The 23,326-nt window shown below is 40.9% G+C and overlaps 1 protein-coding gene across 7 annotated transcripts in view; it reads right to left on the reverse strand.

Moving 5' to 3' along the window:
* The window catches only part of Mp (collagen XV/XVIII-type protein multiplexin), a 240,236-nt gene that overhangs the window by 161,553 nt on the left and 55,357 nt on the right, over window positions 1-23,326 (reverse strand). The window contains exons 1-2 of one of the 7 annotated variants that reach the window (XM_072306176.1): window positions 20,024-20,264; window positions 16,879-17,580 (exon numbers count right to left, since the gene is read on the reverse strand). The exons of the other annotated variants lie outside the window; for them this stretch is intronic. Coding sequence (XP_072162277.1) covers window positions 16,879-17,049 — 171 coding nt within the window. The 5' untranslated portion in view covers window positions 17,050-17,580; window positions 20,024-20,264. Of the gene's footprint in view, window positions 1-16,878; window positions 17,581-20,023; window positions 20,265-23,326 lie in introns of those variants that run through there. 7 annotated transcript variants of the gene reach the window in all.

A 23,326-nucleotide genomic window follows, 5' to 3' on the forward strand; every position in this document is an offset into this window, starting at 1 on the left:
GAGGAAGAGGCACTTGCGAAGCTCATGTCATCTAAATTTCAAAGTCTCGTCTTCTAGCTCGTGAATTCTGCTGTGCTGAGTAAAACGCCGTGTGAACATTTGATTGCTGCCAAATTTCCCCGACTGGATATTCATGTTTGCAAAAAATTATGAATATTCGTCCCTGAAATTTTCGGATACCTTAGATAAAATCGTGAACAAAATTATTCGAAAAATCGGAAGAATAATTTTCACATGTTTCTCTGGCAATTAGCCTTTTATCGGATGAATTTTGACAACGTCTAGATGTTCATACGGCGTTTTTCCTTATCACTGCAGGATAGGTACATGTGCTTCGCGCTGTCTCAATGCACATTCTCGTAAAAGTGCTCATGCAAGCACGGTATTACAAGAATTTGTTGGGCGAAATGTCCAATTACGCAGGAGAGTGATGGGAAATAATAAAACTCGGGCTGTGTGGACGCGCGCGCTTTAATCAAGAAATTACCACTTACTCCCTCGGGACTTTACCGGATTTCCTGCGGAAGTTTATTGGAAGTGTTGTTGATGGGAAATTATTTCGGGAATAACTCCTGAGTACTCGGCGTGGGATATTCTTTGCTAAGATATTTTTCGCTCCGTTATGTCTCGAGAACGTTTCATTTTAGCCATTTTAGATGTTGAGACACTTTTTAGAAAGAATCGTATTTTACTTCGACCTTCTTTTCTCACAGTTTTGTATTGCTCTTACGCTTAGATGTTATATTTTAGCGTCCATCAAGGTCTTACGAGTCAAATTTTATTAATAATATGGTTTGAAGTTATGCAAATTCTAGTTGATTCCTCTTTTGCTTTGCACGACTTATATTTTATCCCAGTTATCTAATTCCTTGCTGACTTATTTGTATTCTTTTCTCGCGAACCAGCAAATAGGTAGGTGTGAAGCAAGATCCTGAAAATTTAAATTGTCTCTATATTTGTTCATTGAAAAAACTCATTTAAACGAGACAATTATCCTGTCAGTTTATTAACTGATTACCTTTCACTTATTTTCCATTAAACTAGAATTTGCACATTTTAGCGAAACTGCGATGATAGTAATTCCAGCTTCAAAAGTATTGTACAAATGGACTGCATTTTGCAACGAGGAGCTATACTATTTCTGGCTCGTCAGTTCTGGCGCCTACCTGCGTGAAAAAATAAAGTACAAATATGTATCTTAAATGAGTCAAATATTAGAATAGCTTATTGAAAAATGTAATCCAAATGGACATTTTGCAATAAGAAAAGACAATTTTTGCCTGAATGTAGTAAAAAAAACTTAACTTCCGTTATTTTCCTTACATAAATAGGTGATTCTATAAATGACCCAGAAATAGTGCGGTTCCTAATTGCAAAATGCAATTCAAATTACAGATTCCTTTAGAAACAAGTAGCTCTACATTTCAAATCCAGAGTTCAAATAGAACTTCCGGAACTAACGACGGTTCGTCAACCCCATCCAGTGAATGATCGATCCACCGTCTTAACGCCTTGTCAATCTTTCGCTTATTTCTCTTACATCCTGTTGATTAACGACGATGCAGTCTCTCAAAATCAAATCCAGGAACAAAAACTTTCTCTCCTGAAGTTTGCTCCAAGCGTCGCAGAACTTAGAGCTTCCTTTAATTTTTACCAAATCGCCGGACACCATCATCAGGTGTTATCTCTAGATGAGCTCGTGCTCTTCAAATGTTTGCGACATGACGCAAACATGCGCGTGTTGCATGTTGCGTTCATTGGGGGCCGAGGCGCATAGCCGTAGCAGCCAGGGGTTTTACCCCCCATTACATTTAGTATGAACCGCATTGATCGTTCAACGAGTCATTCAAGTCAAGAGTCTGTTTTCTGGGAGAAGGCTGGGAGCGTTGAGGTATGCTAATAAAATGTAGCTTTCTCATTGTTGTTCCCCCGAAAAGGCCTAAAAGTTGTGATGGTTATATCGTCTCCGCAACTACAAATCATCATTGTAAAAAAAATGACCATGGTAATAATGTCCTCTTGTTCTGTTTATTTTAAGTGCTCAGCCGATGAGGTGCGCTTTTTGATCTCAATCTACCTCTTGACTTCTAGTATACTAGTGGCAATGCGTTTAAATGACGCACCAGCTCAACAAAAATATGGCGAAGAGGGGCAAGGTCCTAAAATATATTATGAATAAATTATTCTGTGACACCTCTTCATTTAACGCTTCTGATATCAGGATGAGGACGATGGTCGTTTTTCTATAATTTATTATTTTACTGGTAGGTAGTATGTAGTTTTCTCTTTGATGGTTGTTTTAGGCTGTGGGTCCTTTCATCTCGGTGATCAGCCTCTTAGGGGAACTCAAAAACGCGCTTACATAGAAAACAACCAAGCGTTTCATCAATACGAACGTATTGGAGCGTTTTTAAAATTTCCTGTCTATTTCATAAAGTTTCCTGACTTTACCCTGATTTACCTGACCTGATAAAATGCTCTAACACACTGAAAAAAAATCCTCGGTGTTTTTACCAAGGTCCGTTGGTACCTTTACCATCTCACTTTTTTACCAATTATTGGTAATTTTACCAAGACAGACTGGTAAGCTTACCTAAAAACCAGTATTTTTACTGTTTTTTCAGGTAAGAATACCACTTTTATTGGTAATCGATTCCCGGTAACTTTGCCATTTTATCTCGGTAATTTTACCACAGTCGATAAAAAATATTGGCGTTTTTACTGGGGATCTGTAAAATTACCGAGAAAGTCAATAATTTTACCGAGATTTCTCGGTAAAATTACCAATTCCATAAATGGTAATTTTACCAAGAAAAAACTGGGATCAAATAGAACCCTGAATTCTTGGTAATTTTACCATTTTCTTAGTAAATACACCGAGATTTTTTTTTCAGTGCAGTTCCCAGCTTTTCAGGTTTTCCTGCCACGGTGTGAAAGGATCGAGCCACGGAGTTGACGAAAAAATGCAAGTTGCAACTGTGCATGCACGTAGGAAAATAAGCGGGCTTTCAGTTTTTTAGCCACGGGACGAGGAAGACATTAACCTGGTTGAAAAAAGCCCAGGTTGTTTCGCGACGTGTCACGTCCGACACATTAATGCCCGAGCACCGAGTGTCAGACCCGGAACTCTGCCGCGCTAAGGAAAAACGCCGTATGAACCTTCAGATGTTGCCATTTTTCATTCAATAAAAATCGAATTTATTCGGAAAATTGTGAATATTTCACATCGAATTCTTCAGACGAATACACTGGAAAAAAAATCTCGGTGTATTTACTAAGAAAAGGGTAAAATTACTAAGAATTCAGGGTTCTATTTGATCCCTGTTTTTTCTTGGTAAAATTACCATTTATGGAATTGGTAATTTTACCGAGAATTCTCGGTAAAATTATTGAACTTTCTCGGTAATTTTACTAGACCTTGGTAAAAATGCCAATATTTTTTATCGACTGTGGTAGAATTACTGAGATAAAATGGCAAAGTTACCGGGAATTGATTACCGATAAAAGTGGTATTCTTACCTGAAAAAAACAGTAAAAATACCGGTTTTTAGGTAAGCTTACCAGTCTGTCTTGGTAATATTACCAATAATTGGTAAAAGAAGTGAGATGGTAAAGGTACCAACGGACCTTGGTAAAAACGCCGAGAATTTTTTTTCTGTGTATGTTCACGGTTTAATCGAAAACATCTGACAATTTCAAGGAGAAATATACATTACTATCCGCAAAAATAAACATTCTTTCGAGGGAAATTCGGCAACTCTCGAATGTTCATACGGCGTTTTTCCTTCGCAAGGGCAGAACTGGAGTTGTTTGCAGGGCGGGAAATCGCGCAACTGCAACTCGAACTTGGAGAGGATCGGCGGTTCTTCCCCGGACGGGAAAGCGCGCCATTAGCGACAGTTATAACACCCGAGTCAGTCCGCCAGCGTCTTCCGGCGACTAAATCGTTCGGGAAAAAGCAGGAGTTTGGAAAGTATTCACGAGAGAAGAAAATGATGTTACGAAAGAGCAGTGCCCGGAGCCGGCGGAAGGAGGGAAAACAAAAGGATAATTGCAGTAGCGTCCTTACGTACACAAAGCGAGATGCAGTAGATGCAGGGGGTTGAAATCTCCAATTGGCCCGCGGACAGGACCCGCCTCGCAACAACCTCCAAGTTTTATTACTTCCGTCTACTCGTATCAGGTAAATTGCACGTCTTTCCATATCATTACAACTTACGTATGATTCCTGGACTTCTACACGGTGATACGAAGACCCCCCGTGCTGAGGATGCAGATTGTTTGGGGGGGGGGGGGGATAATCGATAAAAACTGAATCGATTTTAGTGTAAAAATCGATATTTTTACTTATCGATTCGAACGAATCAAATTTTTCCAGCCTTTATTGGAGATGCTTCATTTTTCTGATAAATAAGATTCCATTTTCCGTAAAATTTTGACGATTTTTCAGCGGCGAAAAAAATCTTCACGAAACAGGAAAGAAAAATGTCTGTTGAATAGGCTTGAGCCTTTGAGAATAGCCTCGGCAGCTGGAAAAGTTCCAACTATTGCAGAATTACATAGTTTCGGCCGATGAATTGTGATAAAAAATTGATTTTTTTTCTGATCAGTTAATTCGTTTTCAGTCGAAAACGAATGTCGAAATGGAAAATCCGCATTCCTACTCTGCAGTCTGCACTACCGCTCTAACCCCTAAGATTCTTGTCCTTATTTTGACGGGTCCCTTCAAAATTTTGGATGTTCCGAGAAGTCGTCTACTTTAATCGAGGAGCAATTACAAAATTTCAAGTCTGAATCCCAATTCGTTCTAAAGTTACACAGGTGATACCTGGTGCTGTAGGTGCGGGACTGTTGGATCACCCTGTATCTCAAACAGAAAGGATGCTATCGTCCAGAACACGATGACGTCAATTAGTTCTAAGCTGAAAATTTCAAGTGCTCTTTTTCAAGAAATTTGGCAACGTCTGAAGTCTCATACGGCGGTCTTCCTCAGCACGGCGGTTTAGGAAACTGAATAACTTGTTCCTCAAACGAGACACTCTTTTTAGTGCAGGAAAAATTCCGAGTACTCGTGGTATTACCTCCGAAGTCCTTGATTTTCCTCGCTCTTGTCCATCCATATCAAAGCAGATAATGCAAGTTCTACCGTGGAAACACATCATCATACAAATTTGCTTGAAAGTATATGTTCCTGCGGAGTATAGTGAGAGTTAATGGGTCCGGTCCGTCTGTATAATCCTCAACCCCGGTATTCTAATCAGTGTGGCTATGAGAATGATAATGCGATGAATTCGGAGCCCAATCACGGTATCCATGAAATCTCGCATCCCAAAATCTCCACGCTCATTTATTCGCAACGTCTTGCTCGTAAATCTTCATTTGCTGCGTAATTAACTTGAGCCTCCGTGGCTTCGCAACGATTAATTCGGCAGCTTGAACTCGATGAATTTCACCAATAACTACAGAGGCAGAATTAGACCCCGCACTAATTGTAAGACTCATTTCGTGATACCGTATTTTGGGAAATAGTTTACCTGGAAATCGAACGTGTCCTAACTCTAGGCAACTACTGTTGCCCCTAAGCCGCTCATATTGCCTATTTCAGAATTGGAGGCGAGCTGGTTTGAATGAGAGTGAAAGGATGCACAATTAGTGGCCAGTAAAGCCGTACTAAGGCAAAAACGCCGAGCCGTATGAACATTCGAAAGTTGCCAAAATTCCTCCGATGAAATGTTTATTTTCGAGGAGGATTATAAGCACTTTATCTTAGAATTTTCAGATAATTTAGATCCGGTTGCTAAATTCTCTGAGAAATTTTAAGAAAAATATTCACAGATTCCCCTGAAAATTCAAATTTTATCAGATGAAATTTAGCAACGTCTGAAGGCTCAAACGGCGTACATTTTTTAGCGTGGCAGAGTAGTCATTTTAATGTTTAGTGTGGATGAATTTGGTTGCACACATTACTGCAAGCAATTGCCAGTAGTGCACCAATGTAATGCTTACTTGATGCGTATATGAACGAGGTTGCGTTAGTGGTTACATCAGTGCGCGTCCAATATTTCCGTGTTTTTTACATAATTCCTTCAGATGATACCAAAAGATTGCTATAGATGACGTTTGCTTGTTAACTCGTACAAACAATGCACCACCGATATGACAATTTATTGGCATGATAATATCGTTTCACAAGCGATTTTTTTCCTTTTTCAGGTACCGATTTCGGGAGTTACCCAGTCAAGTAACCTTATTGATAGAAATATTTCTGTGAGCGGTATAAAAAAATCAGGTAAAGTCACCGTAACGGAAATGTTTACAGTTAGCGGCAAAGATGCATTACCGCATGGGGGACTGCACAGTCACAAGTTTAGCATTTCTTCGGACCCCAGATTGGAACCTCTGCCTGAAAGGAATTTTGAAGACAGGCCTCGGCTTCTAGACGTATGAACCACCCATGAGAATGGCAGATAAGGCTCAAAATTGCGGTGAAAGCAGCCCGTCTACGAGACGTCACTCCGATATCAAACCCTGGTCCTCTTGGTGGAGGATTGGGGTATCGAACTAATTATGCGGCGCCTGTGAAACACTCACTATTAAAGAGCCTAACGGTAAAAAAGCCATTCTAATTACGGATAAGGAGGAAAAACGTCAACGGAAATCGACACGCCCAGCGTGCCTGGAGGCTATTTCCATTTAAATCTTCCGTCACATTCTTACGGCGCAATGATACAACTTTTTGAACTCTCCGGAATGCGTGAGGTATCACGCCGCATTTGAAGGCGTTTTCAAAACAGCCAAGTTCCTATATCGGAATAATCGTTTTGCATAGTTCATATTATTTTGATTCCATTTCTAACCACTTGTTTAATTTTTAATCCTCCTATAAAAACCACCGATTTGCTAAATAAAATTCTACCTGAAGCGCACATGAGCGCAATCATGACTGCAAAAATGTTAACGGAAATCGAAAAGGACAGCGTGCATGAAGGCTATTTCAATTGTAATCTTCCGTCGCATTTCTAAGGCGCAATAATACAACTATTTGAACTCTCCGGAATGTGTGAGGTATCACGCCGCATTTGAAGGCGTATTCAAATCAGCCAAGATCCGATACCCGGATTATCGTTTTGCATAGTTCATATTCTTTCGTTATATTCGGTACCACTCGTTTATTTTTAATCCTCGTAGAAAAACCACCCATTTGCTAAATACAATTCTAGCTGGAGCGCATTTAAGCGCATTCACCACTGCAAAAATATCAAAGGAAATCGACACGCCCAGCGTGCATGGAGGCTATTTCCATTTAAATCTTCCGTCACATTCTTACGGCGCAATGATACAACTATTTGAACTCTCCGGAATGCGTGAGATATCACGCCACATTTGAAGGCGTTTTCAAATCAGCCAAGTTCCGTTATCGGATTAATCATTTTGCATAGTTCATATTAATGTGTTTCCATTTCTAACCACTTGTTTGATTATAATCCTCGTAGAAAAACCACCCATTTGCTAAATACAATTCTAGCTGGAGCGCACTTCAGTTAACAGTGGCGTGGCGTGCATTGCGATATATCGAATGATCTGCCATTTAAACCTATGGTAAAGAATCGATTATTAGGGTGTTCGCTGCGAACACCCTGTTTATCGATCCTTTTCCATAGGTTTAAATGGCATGACAATCGATATAACGCAAAGCACGCCACGCCACTGTTAGCTATGCACTCACCACTGCAAAAATGTCGAAGGAAATCGACAAGCCCAGCGTGCATGAAGGCAGGCCCGCCACAAGGGGGATACTGGGTCCCTAGTACCGGGCCCTGGGCCACGGAGGGGGCCCGTGTTACCCGTGAAAAACCACTACGAATTCACATGCAACCCTTGTTTCGTAAGAAAAAGTAAAAAATTTACCCTAAAAATTTCGCAAAAGGTGAATAGATTTTCAGAAACACGCTGGGGCACTGTAGAATTCTTCTTAAATTTTTAAAGAAGTATACTTCATGGAAAATTTCTATTTATTTTCAAGATTTTTAGTACAGAGGGATATTTTTAGTGACTGCGTTTCATTTTCTTCCGTCGTCAGATGCTAAGAGTCTCCAGTCTGGGCATCCTCGACTTCAATGGCTCATGACTCAACTCCCTTGCCATAGACAAACGAAGGGGGAATCCAGGGGGGCATGACCCTCATAGAACTGAAAATAGTATCATATGCCCCCCCCCCAAAAAAAAAAAATAAAAATGTCCAGATTTTTTTAATGCAACAATTCGCAAGTATTTTGTGCTGAAAGTAGAAAAAAAACATAATTATTCGGCAGAAATTGATGGAAAAATTCTTTATGGAAGCTTCAAAATACGTCCGATTAGTCGTATAAATTCTAAAATTTCTCGGGGGATGCCCCTCGGACCCCCCCCCCCCTCCGTGCTTGGGGCCCGGACCTTAAAACTGGTACCAGGGCCCGAGATGGGATGTGGTGGGCCTGAAGGAAGGTAACAACGCATGAAGTTTTAGTTGAAGGTACGGCACCAACGATCAACGTTTTATTTGAGGGTATGGCACCGACAAATAAAGCCATCTTAAAAAAATAAAATGAAATAAAAATAGGAGTGGAAATTTTTTAACAACGCAACCGGAACATGCATTTTTGAAGATTCACCGTCGATGTGTACATGGTTCCTTTTACTTTAATTCTATATTTTATTCTAATTATTTTTTTCTATCCTATCAGTATTCATTAAAAGTATGATCGTGAACAGGAGATAGCCCTGTTATAACGTGAGTATATATATTACTCGTAATACATTTAAAGGCAATGCGAGATTTTTTTTTTCTTTTTTTTTTATTTAATGCCGGCTATTTTGAATTAAACCCTTCGCATTTTGCCATCCCCGCGGACGTTTTAGGTTCAAACATTTCATAGACCGAATGAGTTGAACAAATTTGTTCCAAGCGATAAAAATGAAATAAAGACACGAAAGCTGCTACGAGTGAAATAATTGAAGATGATAAACAATAAAATTGAATGCCGGAGGAACAGGGTTGCTCACTCTCTTAACAATCGCCAGTTTTCAATCCTTCCTCTCATTCAAAATCATGTTCCGCTTGCAATATCACAATAACTGGATTGAATTTTTGTTAAGACAGTAATATTATTTACTAAATAAGTAGTAGTAGAAGTAGTGTACATTTATTTCAAAGAGGTGACCTAACAGCTTTAGTCATTCACACCTCTTCAATTGAAATTAAGCATTTATAAAATCGAGAAAAGTATTACATAGTGTGCTTATCAGAGATTGATAACCGAGGTTGAAAAAGTAGCATCGAGCATTTCGATTAAAAACTATTTTCTTTTTCGTGAAAATATGTATTATCAAGCAAAAATCAGAGTGAAGGTGTGCTTTTTGTGGAGGTTCCTGTGCCTTTCCCCCATTTTTCTCGAAATCAACATTTTCTCGATAAAACGAATTTCTCTCAATTGGTTTTGTTTCAGCTCGTCCTTAAGAGCCCCCGAAAAGTCTATTACTGTTAAACTGATCGGAAAGCGACATAGCTATTGCAATACTCTATGTGCAGAGGTACTTCAGTCTTTTTAAAATCAAATGTTGTGAAAAAACCCCGTCAAATACGGAATGGGTGTAATAAATTGTGGCATAAAAAGAAATTATATGCATTAAAATTTGTTTTTTGATAGAAGTGGCAACATTTATGACGAACAATAAACACGGCGCCGCGCTGAGTAAAACGCACATAATTCTGCTCGATGTGTTCCGTTCTGATTTTGCCATTCAGGCATGCAGAACAAATAAAACGTTCAAAGACTAATCTCCCCCACTTCATTACTTTAAGCGCTTTTTCATCACTGGTGTGTTGAATATTGCAGAGGAAGTATCGAAAATTCCCCTGAAAACTGGTAAGACATCAGGGTGGCGGAAATAATTGTTGCGCACATACACAGTTTAATTCAGATAAGTACCAATCAATTCATAGATGTTCGCTTCTCAAATACTAAATTGAAACATTCTGCTCGCTAACTTCAACATCAAAATAAGTGAGTTTTATTCATTTGTACTGGCAATAAAGGTCACATGCATTCATGAAAATTTAAATTTGTTGGGATCAGTACTAGCTTTGAATTTTCTTGCACCTTCTTTTCCAACCAAAAAGTTTAATTGTGTTTCATCGAGGTTTTTATTCTATACAAGTAGATGCTGGGATCATGTGTAATGTGTATATAAATAAATAAAGTATATGAATAATAATAATAAGATCTACTCCCCTACAATCAACAGAAATACAAACCCACTTACATGCGACGAACCCAATATTACTACCAAAATTCTGAAACTTTTCACCTCTCTTAATTTAAACATCTAAATTTTCGTATGTACTCCCATTTTCAAAATTCTCTGTAAAGACGTTAATAGCCTGTGACGCTGAATGTCTCAAAATATACTAACTAACTAACTAACTAACCAATACGAATGCTGATTATTCATCATATATGTTCTTCGTAATCAATAAAGTAAGTGAATATCTCTGGAGTATGGACATTCATAATTACTTGTAAGCAACATAAACATAAAAATCGTCTCGTACAAAACGGGCTTTTTCCACCAACTTCAAAAAATATATCATTTGACAACTTTCTGAGTTTTTTTTCATATCATAGCACAAGACACGACTGAAACTATCCAAATTCACATCAGTTCCCGACATCAGAGGTCAATCTATAGAATCAATCGTTTGCCGTAAATTTATATGGCGAATATACGGTGCTGCCAACTTGCTTGAATCACCCCCAGCGAGGTCTTCGCGTCGACTACCTTAAAAATAAGGGAACGATCGCTGACTTAACTGACACAGTATTCAAATATTTGGACAAGTTCAAGTAGAAGTTGTTGAAGTTGTTGTAAGCTCGGCTCTCACTGTTAGGGCAATGTCGACCTGTCGAGGTGGACCCCGAGTTGCTCTTAAATTCCCTGACGCACAAGACCGAGACACGGCTGAACTTCCCTTATCATGCCCCAACTTTGAAGAGAGTGCTATCGTCCGAGCAGTTGCTCAAATATTTGCAACAAAGAACTTACGCTGCCGCGTGTTACCGAAGGCAGCGCGGAAACGCCCAAATTTTCGAGAGCGAGTTTCCTTCAAAATTCGGCGGGTTTAATTCAGAAAGTAATGATTGGGCGGAAAATGACCGCATTTTAAACGAAACAGCAGCAAGTCCACGTTACTCCGGGAGAGAGCTATTTATTGCCGTCTTAAGGTGATTCGACGAACGCCATTTTTAGTGTCAGAGCGACGTGCGATACATCGCATCGATTCGTTCCATAATTTCAGCTACTACAAGTAGCTACTAGTTCTACAAGTTCACGGAACTTTGCGCGAAAGTTAAGTTCCATATAAACCTATCTCTGCGTGGACGAGGCCTTCCATTCATAAGAAATGAACGAAAAAATTATGAAAGAACAAACATAAATGTGGATCAATGATTTTATCTTCCGCCGCGCGCCGCGCAGACCGCACCGTGTTTGGCGCAATGCGTGAAGTATTCCGACAGGCTTGTAGGCGCTATGCGTTTCACGCCGACCGCTACTGGATGCACTTGCTTGGACGCAACGCGTGAAGTATTCACGCAGTCTTGCAGGCGCTATCCGTTTCACGCTGACCACAATGACCGCACTGTGTTTGATGCAATGCGTGAAGTATTCGTGCAGTCTTGTAGGCGCTAATATGTGTTACATGCCGATCGCCGCGCCGAGAGCTTCTCCTTTTCATCTCAAGTCCTCGTTATCATTTCTCTCTAAGTCGCGCCGTTCCAGGCCAAATTGCGTGTTTGGTCTCTCTCTTAACTCGACTTATTGAAGGTGCTGTCTCTTGTATCACTAAGAGACTACAAAATTAGAAATTACTATACTATCGGGAAATGAGAGATTTTGTCGCCTTTTCTCGTTTGTAATTTTGTTTTTAAAAATCCGATTTTTTTCAAACCTACACGTTAAAAAATTGCAAATTTTTGCCTTCCCTTAGATTTGCCGCCATGGGCCGCAGCCCATTTGACCACCCCCTTAATCCGGCCATGCATGCAAGAACTGAATTCCGGACCTTAAATGCTTTTTTGTGTTTATAACGTAACAATGTAAGCATGCAGAATGTAACACGTGCTCCTGTCTTGCGTGAAATGAAGTATTTCAGACCCTTTTTTGGTAGTTGAAGATAATTTTCGTGAATTTTTAATCATTCCAACACTTTTTTAGGAGTCTCGCTCTCTCTCTGTCTTTAGAAGGGAATAAACGATTTCATTCAACATGGTGGATTCGTTTAAACAAACTTTCCTTCGGAGAGTCACTACCAGTACAATTTTCTCAAAACTTTATCTATGCTTTCATTGCTCTCTTCTTTAACAATAGACAGTTTGCGCGTTGAGACAGGCATCGATACCTGGATAAACGAAATTCTAATATTTAAAAAAATCTGAAAAAAAATTGCAAGTCTACTGAAGAACTTATCAAAGATGAATCATGAGCAACGCGACAACTTCACCTTGCGAAATCAATGACTGTGCTGATGCGACATAAAATTTTAGATTGAAAATATGCAAATCTCGGCGATTTGAGGTTGAACTCCGCGAGATCAAATAAAGCCGCCACCAATGCTGAATGCCCCCCGAATAAGCATCGCGGTGCCACACGAGGGGGAACTGTGGGGGGGGGGGGAAGGCGTCTCGGCGAGGGATGGCCTATTGTTGCTCGTAAATAATGACGCAATCGCGAGGCGAAAACAAACGGTGTCACTTGCATAGCGACGCAACGCAATTTTACGGCCCCTTAAACCCTAAAATTCACGGCTCATAAGGACCTATGCACGATTTGAAACGGCTCCCGCCACGGATGAGGCCGGGTCGTCGGCGAGGCTCGGTTCGGGTTGGAGATAGGTGCTTTTTCTTGCGGTGCGGTGGAGGCCCGGGGCGCGGGCCCAAACAACAGCGACTTCGCGCCGGCTGATATCCGACTGTTCCTCCAGGGACCTATCCCAAGGAAACGGAACTGCACTCAGACTCCGCGCTGGAATCCGTGATAAATAAAACTACATTTTTCAGCGGGTCCTCGCCGGAGCCGACCTCCATTCGCGACCTCAGCGATTTCACCTCCGTGCAGCTGAAGTCTTTCAGGAGGGAGTGTGGACACTAGGGGATCCATTTCTGATTGCCTTGGCCGTCTTGGGCTTCATCGGGCTGTCTGAAATCGAAGAAAATAATTGAAACTAGGAGTTCCGGGTCTCTGAGGACTGATTATAGAAATGGATATAGACAAGGCAATAGACGAATTAATAGACAAAGAAGAAACCCCCGAGTGAAATGAATGCAGAGCGAAATCTATTGCGAGGGACTTACACTATTACGGCGTTAAATCTACTCTTTTTCTGGGGTATCTTACGCTTTGACGGTGCTAATTTTACTTCGTCTTCATATCACTTGGGGTTTTTGGGCGCTGCATGGACTCCGGCACAATATTTCGCTCCGTGATTTTAATAGTGTAGTGATGATGACGGATTTGTTTCACACAATACGTATATCGACGCGAAACTGCAAAACTGCGTGTATTGGTTGCGGTGCTAAGATCTCATTCGATTCTACAATCGAATCCTGATCGATACAACCCTATCTTAGCAATGCTTTCTATCGATCAAGGTCATTCGATATCGATTCAACAATCGAATCCTGATCGATAAATCCCTATCTTAGCAACGCTTTCTATCGATCAAGGTCATTCGATATCGATTCAACAGTCGACTTTCCATTGTGCGAGGCACGGATTCCGGTCAACGCGATGATGCTGTTTGACGGTGACGTAGTCAAAGAGCACGGCTCCAAATCCTCAACGAGATGATGAGCGCGGAGGAAATTCACCGCGGAAAGGGACGTAAGTTTTGCGGTTAACATTGCTCCTTGTGTTTCGCGAAAAAGTAGCGGAGCATGGAGACGGCGATCGGAATCAGCGTGATTGGAGTGTAGAGCAGGGCCTTGTGCCCACCGCGAAACTCCTCGTCCAATCAATGGTCCCCGAGTTGGCCGCAACCGCGGGACCTCCTCCACCCCTCCTCACATGCCTCATATCCCGGTAAACGTTCGGCGTTCACCTCCGTCATCATCCTGGACGATACAGGGTGTTCAAGGGTTGAGCGAAGTGGTGATTCTTGCAATTTGGCAACGTTGTTTTTCTCAGTTTAACTGTGTGTTAAAAAATCGTTTCTCGGTGAGGCAGCCTGTCTCGTCTGGAATATATGTTTTCAATGGATTTAACTGGAGTATTGTTGTCAACTTACTGGACTTTCATCTGCTTAAACGGTGGTATTACGGGGTGTGTTGTGTGGGTAAAGAGAGCACATTTTTCTTCTACATATAAGTATAAAGTCTTTTTCCCAAAAGAGCCCCCTAAAAGAGCTACGAGCGCTTGCTACGACCCTCCGATTGTTCAAAGAAACCATGAATTTTACTGAATATAGGCTCAAAGATGGCTTGTCATGACAATTTTTTAGCGCTGAATTCACTCGTGGCTTTAAAAATATCAATATCTCGAGTCAAAAGGGGGTTATGGGGGTCTTAGATCTTTCAAGGCAAAAAACTCGGAAAAAAGACCCTCAAAACCCCCACTTCGGCTTGATATATTGATATATTTTTCAGGTCATAAATGAATATAGCGTTAGGGATCATAGGGGTTAGCCATTTTCCATGAATTTTAACTTAAAACCGTTGAAAAAATCCAGAGAAATTCATGATCTCCCCAAAGTTTTACTACGCTTTTCCCATTCTGTTAGGATGAATTGCGCTCATTTTCTGTATGAGTTGAATACCTTGAATGTAGTGGTTTTTTGAAAGTGTTGCATCGTTGCGAGGGAACTTTAAGTTGGCTGGCTCGACTATATTTTTCACGCTTTGCATCAGTTCGCGGAACGAAGGCGCGGGAAAGTTGGCCCACTCTGCATCATTTTGCGGAAAGAGGAGTGCGGTCAGGGTGTTATTTACTCCGCAGCTTAAACCCTCAAAGCCCCTCCTTTACCCTGCCCGCATCCAAAGGCTCGACCCCCGAGCTGGCCACAGCCTCCGACCATCAAATCCACCCCCGAATTTTCTCACAATTCGGCAACCGCGCTCGAGTCCAAACAAAAGTCGAAAGGTTGCTTTTTGGAAACTTCCCAGGTATCTCAATGCGGATCATGGAAAAGGCACTTCAACAAACGGGAGTGCACTCCAATGAATCCCACCAGTGACGAAAGATATAGTAAATTAGGAGGCGTCGAAAGGCTGCATTTCCTGCCTCTCCTCCAAAAGGATACATTTGAAAAACGAGGGAGAGTTTGGAAAAGGGAATGTAAAAAGTACAAAATACTAGGATATTTTAATTATATATATAATATATGAGTCGCTTTTACAGGGCTCTTTGGCGCTTTACGACGCCTAATCGCCACAAAGCTCTATTTTAATTATACCTTACTAATATTTTTCTAAATTACTATTTTACTGAATTTATAATTTTAACTATACCGGTGGTCCTAGCGCCCACTGATGCAGAATTAACCCATCAATTAGCTGTGGTATAATGATTTCATCCTCATTTCGCCGTACGCCACTCTTTGCGAGACTCCGCCACATGCGATGTCCTTTTCAACTCTGTCAAAACTCCAGGAGTGTGCATTTTACTCCGGAGCCTATCTTGATCCCCAAACAACCGGGGTGATATGCGGGCACGAAGCGGAATCCACCCCTTTTGGATGTTTTCCCCGCGTTTATACACGGGGAAATAAGTGTTAGTGGTTATCCCCTAAAATTGTGGTACTAGCCCTATTTGTTGGATGATATGGACATTTCGAATCAATTTTGACAGTACCGAAAACCAAACTGGGGTAGTATCGCAACATTTGCGCTAGTAACATGATTCATCGGGGTACTACCACGATTAATTGGAAATGTCCAAATTGAGACCTGACCCCTACAACTTTTTTTCTGTGCACGGGGTGGGTTTTAGTCTTCATTCGTATCAGTCGGGTCTTCAGTGGGGCGCAAAATATGCTCTGGAGTGCAAGGAGCCGCATGATGCGTAGTTTTTAAAAAGAAAAACCAATTAATTGAAGCCGCGGATTACGGTTGGAAAAATCATGATTTTTCCAGCTCTGGAGCGATTCCCTCCCCTCCGTCTTCCCTCGGAAACTGTTCCTCAAGAAACCTCATTTTTCGTAATTTTTAGGAGTCCCTCATCATCGGACCCCCATCTCTGTCCCCTTTCCTGCACTGAAAAAAAAAACTCCGGCCGTGGAAGCTGTACTTACGGGCTATATAGACATACCGTCCGCGGTCCGGGCTCAGAGGCCAAAAGTTCCGGGCGTAGCACCCAGAGCAATCGAAGCTATGGCTCCAGCACCCGGAACTTTCGGCCTCTGAGCCCGGAACGCGGAGGTATATAGCCCGAAATTTTTTATCCGTGTGACAAATGTTCGACTACGCCACTGCTCTGGATTTCACTCATTCCTGACGGTGCATGCGTCCTCTTCGAGGGGTGAGCAACGCTAGAACTTGGTGGAGCTCAATGGCGTGGCGTGAATGATCGATTATCGATATCTCGCCATTTGAAACTATGGTAAAGAATCGACTACTAGGGTGTTCGCTGCGAACACCCTGATAATCGATCTTTTTTCATAGGTTTGAGTGGCATATCTATCGATATATCGCAAAGCACGCCACGTCACTGGTGGAGCTCTGAAGGTGCGTTGGGATAAAGTGCCTGTCAACCTAGGTCGGGACTCAATTTGCCGGCTTGCCGCCCGACACGCGGCGGCCCCATCGGGGACGCGCGGGGATAAATTTAAAAATGGAGAGTATACGTGACCTTGTTGCTGATGAGGCGTCCGGTGAGGTGATGGAGACGCGGATGGGCGGCTTCGGGCGTCTCTTGGAGCCAATCCACGACGCTGTTCACCATCAAAACACACCCGAAAATGAAGGCGATGCACAAGAACCCCGTGAGCACTTTCCACTTGGCCGACAATACGATCGCCATCCGACGCCCGTCGATGAGGTCGCTCCTCTCACGCACGCATTCGCGAGACCCTCCGAACCCGCCGTGACACCACCTCCGCGGCACCGGTTATCATCGCGCACCTCGTCATTCCGACCCCTTCAAAGCTCGACTCGGGCAACCCGAACAACGCCTCGTTATCTACCGGGGCGCCTCGAACGACGATTTCATCCGATTCAGCATTCAGAACGCGGAGGGATGAACGACTTCGGTGATTAGGTACACTGTATGTTCTGTCTCCCACTTATGACCGGTGCAGTGTTGGGTGATGTCAAATCGTTTGGAGTCTTCCGCATTCGGATTTTACGTCGAACTGTGTGGGTGAGCCGTGTTCCCGAGCACTTTGTCCTGTCTTTGGCCTCTGTGCCGCTTGAAAAGTCATGCGCTCGACCAAAACTGAACGGGCAGTGTCATTTCACTGATGACATCCATTGCGGCATTTAAATTATGATTGTTTACGGATGAATCAATTATAATCGGCTGATTTCATGTTTTATTTACACGCATAAAGTGCTGAAATTGGATGGGGAAAAAGAGGTACCAAGGAAAAATTAAACAAACAGAAATTAATATATTACCGGTTCTGATGGCACATGATACTCGCGTCTTCGTCATGGCATAAAACTACGAAAACATAAAAAGAGAAAATTGGGCTAATATGGGTTTTAAAATAAAATAAAAAAATCAAGAAAAAAAAAATGAGTCCTCAGGGAATAATTTAAGCGGATGGTTTAAATTTAGTTTGGATTAATTTTAAAAATGAATTACGCGACGGCTTTAGTTTTATGGTTAGCGTATTTTTCGTGTATACGTTTACATGTTTAGAATCCGAAGTAAAAAGAAAATCTTCATGAGTACCTTGAATGACAATAAATGAAGTGTACTATGAGGTTTCAAAATATTTTAAAAACAATTTTTTTTTTTCGAAAAATTCATACTTAAAAATGTGAATACAGAAATATAGTATTTGAATATTTTCCACCTTATACATACTCTTAAAGTTCAAAATTGGAGGGCTTTAACTTAAAAATGATTGAAGAAATGTGTTAAATGTGCAAGTAAAATTAATTAATTTTCCTATTCGCATTGAACATGAATGGCAATGTCCTCACAGGTACCCAGTAAATAGATGCATCTCCCGTCAATGCAATCAAGCTTGTAAATGAATATACAAAAGGTGGAATGAAAAAAATGATGGACCTAAGCCACTTACAAGAATCTGCATTTATTCTGCCAATGAAAACAAACTTGTGTGATAAAGTGCTCTGTAAATGGACGAAATTTATTTCAGATATTTACCAAAATTTAATTGAAAAAGTTCCCTTAAAAACGTCTAAAACATACAGGGTGTCGCCCCACCCCACACGTTCCCACATCAAAATTTCACGGAAAGTTCAATTAGCACATAAGAATTGGCAGATTCGACCAATATAAGAGTAAAGATCTTTTTTTGGCCTTTGTTAGCTAAACTTCACGTTCGCCAAAATAAAAAAAAAAAAAATAAAATAAAAAAAAAAAAAAAAAAAAAAAAAAACCAAGTCTTCCCAGTATCAAATCTGCCACTGAACTCATTTCTCCGTTCTTTACGATTAAAATCAATATCTTAATGCAATGAAATTATCTTCGCAAGCTTAAATACTTAATCCCTTCACCGGAGTAAAAACGCCACGTTTATTCATACTACAAGCTTATTCATTACTTTTAAAATGACAGGTTGCACTCTAGCGATCGATTTGACCCACGTTTATTTTTATTTTTTACTATCGGTGAGTAGACAGTTTGGACTTATTGATTCTAGTGTAAACTTTGAACACATACTTCTTATTCATTCGTTTATTTTTTTACTTTTCTGGCAGTTCAGTTTGCTATGGTGAGGATACCCATGAAGGGACCATTCAGGAATGGGGCGCCATCTAGTGTTGTTAAGATTGCGTGCAACTTCACTGTTTTTTCACTGGTCTTTCTCTTCAAAATTAGCTTAACCCCGCAGAGGTTGTTCAGGAAATAGACCTTACAAAATTAAAATATTTCCGAGGGCAAACATATAAAATTAAAAACTCCTGTTAGACAGAAGAACGCACCGAAAGCTACACAATCTTAGCTGCGACATATCGTCGTTTCCTGCGGGCTGATTATTGAAACTGATAGACAAAGCGATAGACAAAGATGACATAGGGAGTATGGAGCGATCCTATTGGTTGACATAGTTGGTTCTCATAGACTAAGGGGGAAAATGATAGACTAACTGTCGGGTCTCTCGTGGGTTGCCGTTAGTTAGTCTATTACCTACCTCCTTCGTCCATTGCAACCACCCGTTTCCACCAATAGGATCCCTCCAAATCCCTTTTGTCGTTTTTGTCTATGGCTTTGTCTATCAGTTTCAATAATCGGCCCGCTGGACGAGAGAACGTAACTCAATTCCAAGTTTGCCAAACTGACGCAAACTATTCAGTTTTTCACAAAAACGTATCTGAGCAATTCCTGTCCAAGATTTTTATGATTCTTGCTTACGATCACAGAACAAATCAGTGAGATTTCCAGTTAGAAATTCCCAAGAGTCTCCCGGTAAAAATGCAACTTGCCTGGGGGAAATTTGGCAACGTTGAAATGTAGTGACATTCTTTCTTGGGAGAAACGATGCTATGCATATGTGGACCGCGTTAAGCAGAAAGGAACCAAGCCTCATCAGCTATTGCCAAATTTCATGGGGTAAATTAATTTTTCACACGAAAACGGTTGTGCAGATTTTCATGCAAATTTCAGTGAACTTTCTGCGTATTTCGAAGCAAATTCCTGAAAATTTTCGAAGGAATCCTGACAAAGTTCTCTTGTAAAAAATTAGATTATCCGGTTAAATTTGGCAATAATCGATGCGGCTTGGTTTATTTCTGCTAAACGCGGTCCAAGTGCCCTGTATCCGAATGGCCCTTCACATATTGTGTGCTTTGATATTTACCCTGTGCATTGGTTCGTTCAAACATCTGTCAATGATTAGACGAGAAACAATTTTAACAGAAGCGCTTTGCCGTACAAAGCGAGGGAGCGATTAAAACCGAGGATGTAGCGTATGGTGACATGGTCGGCCGGCCTGGCGAACGCGGGAAACGAGGGAAATCGCGCGCGATGTTTCCGGCGTGGAAAAGCTGAGCGACGAAACTCCAATAGCGAGCACGGACGGGTTGCGACTAACCTCACGGGTTCCTGTTCAGTTGCAGCTATTAGGGACGCATGGTCTTTGCAAAATCATCCCCATCCCTGTCCCACCCACCACCCACTTCACCGCCCCGCTCTCCCTCTTACCTGCGCTTAATGCGCTCAAGCCGTTTTCTTCTGATTTCCATGAAGGCATTGTTCATGGAACGCACTTCTTGTTTTTTTATTTCTTTTTTTGTGGGTGTGTGTGTGTTGCACTAGGTGGTTTTAAAATTTCTGAGGAAACATCCATATCCGTAGAGACATTTTGCCGAACAACAAAACTGCTCAAGAAAAATTGGGAGGAAATTCGGAAGAGCATAGTGAAAATAGAAAAATTATTATTGAAAGACATATTTCCTGAGGAGAATGCTTTTTTTGGCAACACCTAAAAAATAGACTGTTGAATGGGTCACTAAAGAATGAAAGAATTTTGACTTTCGAACAGTGGCTTGGCGTGAATTGCGATGTATCGATTGTTATGCCATTTAAACCTATGGTAGAGAATCGATTGTTAAGGTGTTCGCTGCGAACACCCTGTTTATTGATCCTTTTCCATAGGTTTAAATGGCATAACAATCGATATATCGCAATTCACGCCACGCCACTGCTTTCGAATACAAACATATGCAAAGATTTAACACGTAGAACACGATGCGTACATGAAAAACGCGAAAAATTAACTCTCAAACCGAAGAATACTCAGTTCTAAAAGCGCAGTTTTTCCGCAAAATTAGAAACGCCTCGGTTCCACGCCGAACCGAATTATATGTCATCCAGTGCAAAAAAAAGGAACTTTGATCTATTGGCGTAACTCTTGGTATTCCATACATCGGTCATTACAAACCGGTCTATTTGAAGGTAATGTTGGTTCACAGGATCTAGCCTCCGGTTCAAGAGATCGGGTGAACTGATCAAAAAGTCTGATCACACGAATCAACCGTTCGATCCTACGACCCTACAAATCAATCTTTCATGATTTCAAAAAAAATTTGTTTGCAGATTTCATGACCTTTTAAAGATACTTGGAATTTTATTACCGTGTATTTTGGATACATTTAGGGTGTAAAAATCTAAATACTCATGATATTACAGGTTTTAAGATTGCACTGAGAGAAACATCCAAACGCATTCATAGGAACGTCCTGTTGAGAATCTCTTCGGCGGATGCCTTTATGAGACGAGAGGAAATGCTGTAGTCCTAAAGAGACTCTTGTTATGGAAATTATTACCAGAATTCCATCGGGACAGCAGAAACTCCATTCGCCTCGAAAGAAATCTGACGAGGGAAATATTCACAAGCCGTCCCCATTGTACTTTAGTACATTTTCTTCCATGCGTTTGCTGATGATTGTTTATACAATTTTGATGTGCAATTGGAAAGTTTGACAGACATTAAAACTCTGCTTGGGGATGAACACATTTGAATTTCCAAGACTTCATCTGGAAAATAGTTCCGTTTTCGTTGAAAATATGATGAAAATCAAATTATACACGGCGCATCTGAGGAATCTCTCAATACTCGATTTTTAATGAGATGAATTTGCGATAATCAACATGGTGCTCCGCGATAATTAAAAATTAATCCAGACTCTTTGAGGCATTTCCGGAATAATCACTTGAGCGTGTTTCATCCCGGGGGGTAATAATTGGTCGCTGGCGGAAGCTTATGGTGCCCCCAGCTTGCATCGGATCCCTGTCACGCGTTTTCAAAGCGTTTTTTAATTAAAGGTGCTTTTCTTTTCGGCCGCGCGTCAAATTTTCCAACAGCTGTCGATTGCTCATTCTTCATCGTTTGATGGATTGGCGATTCTCCTCTGAACCTATCATGTTCAGCGAAACCAAAATAATTAGGGCGCAATTATACGTTTTGAAATTTCAGGGATGGATAAATCGAGAATAATGGCCACGAATATAAATCATACATCCAACTTTTCCGCAGAAAAAATTAAACTAAATCAACTCTTGCATTAAGCTCTCTGACTCTCCACTTTTCTACTGTTTGTCAAAAATTTTTAGGGAGATATACCGAGCCGATTTCAATTATTTATGTAGAACATTTTGTGAAAAAACCTCTAGGTTTCCCTTTTTCTTTAATTTCTTGAAATTTGACTTTAATTTTTAATATTACGTGATGAAATTGTGAAAATTTCCATTTCAACAATGTTAGTGTTTATGTCTTGTTATGGTTAATTTTGAAATTTCCATGACTTTTACGGTTATAAACGCAAAATAACTTCAAAAGGAGCCTACTTTCCCTGATTTTGTGAAATATGACCCAAAAAACAGCCTCTTAAGAGCGCTAAGCATCCTCTAAGGGTTAGGGTAACGAATAGGGTTTCTTCCGGAGAGTTCAAATAGTTGTATCATTGCGCCTTAGAAATGCGACGGATGATTTAAATGGACATAGCCTCCATGCACGCAGGGCGTGTCGATTTCCTTTGACATTTTTGCAGTGGTGAATGCATAGCTGAAGTGCGCTCCAGTTAGAATTGTATTTAGCAAGTGGGTGGTTTTTCTACGAGGATTAAAAATAAACGAGTGGTACGGAATATAACAAAAGAATATTAACTATGCGAAACGATAATCCGGGTATCGGAACTTGGCTGTTTTGAAAACGCCTTCAAATGCGGCGTGATACCTCACGCATTCCGGAGAGTTCAAATAGTTGTATCATTGCGCCGTAAGAATGTGACGAAAGATTTAAATGGAAAATAGCCTCCATGCACGCTGGGCGTGTCGATTTTCTTTGAAATTTTTGCAGTGGTGAATGCATAGCTGAAGTGCGCTTCTCCCCCTTCGTTTGTCTATGGCAAAGGAGTTGAGTCATGAGCCATTGAAGTCATGGATGCCCAGACTGGAGACTCTTAGCATCTGACGACGGAAGAAAATGAAACGCAGTTACTAAAAATATCCCTCAGTACTGAAAATCTTTAATCTTAATAATTTAAGCTTAAATCTGATTCAATCAAGAGCATTTTTTTCGATGTTTTTAAGAGTCTGGACTCTAATCCAATGTGTTTTTTTTTCCAGTGTGCGCTGTTACAGCAACAACATTAGGTCATCT

The sequence above is a fragment of the Bemisia tabaci genome, chromosome 1 (genome assembly GCF_918797505.1).
Source record: "Bemisia tabaci chromosome 1, PGI_BMITA_v3".
Classification (NCBI taxonomy): Eukaryota; Metazoa; Arthropoda; class Insecta; order Hemiptera; family Aleyrodidae; genus Bemisia; species Bemisia tabaci.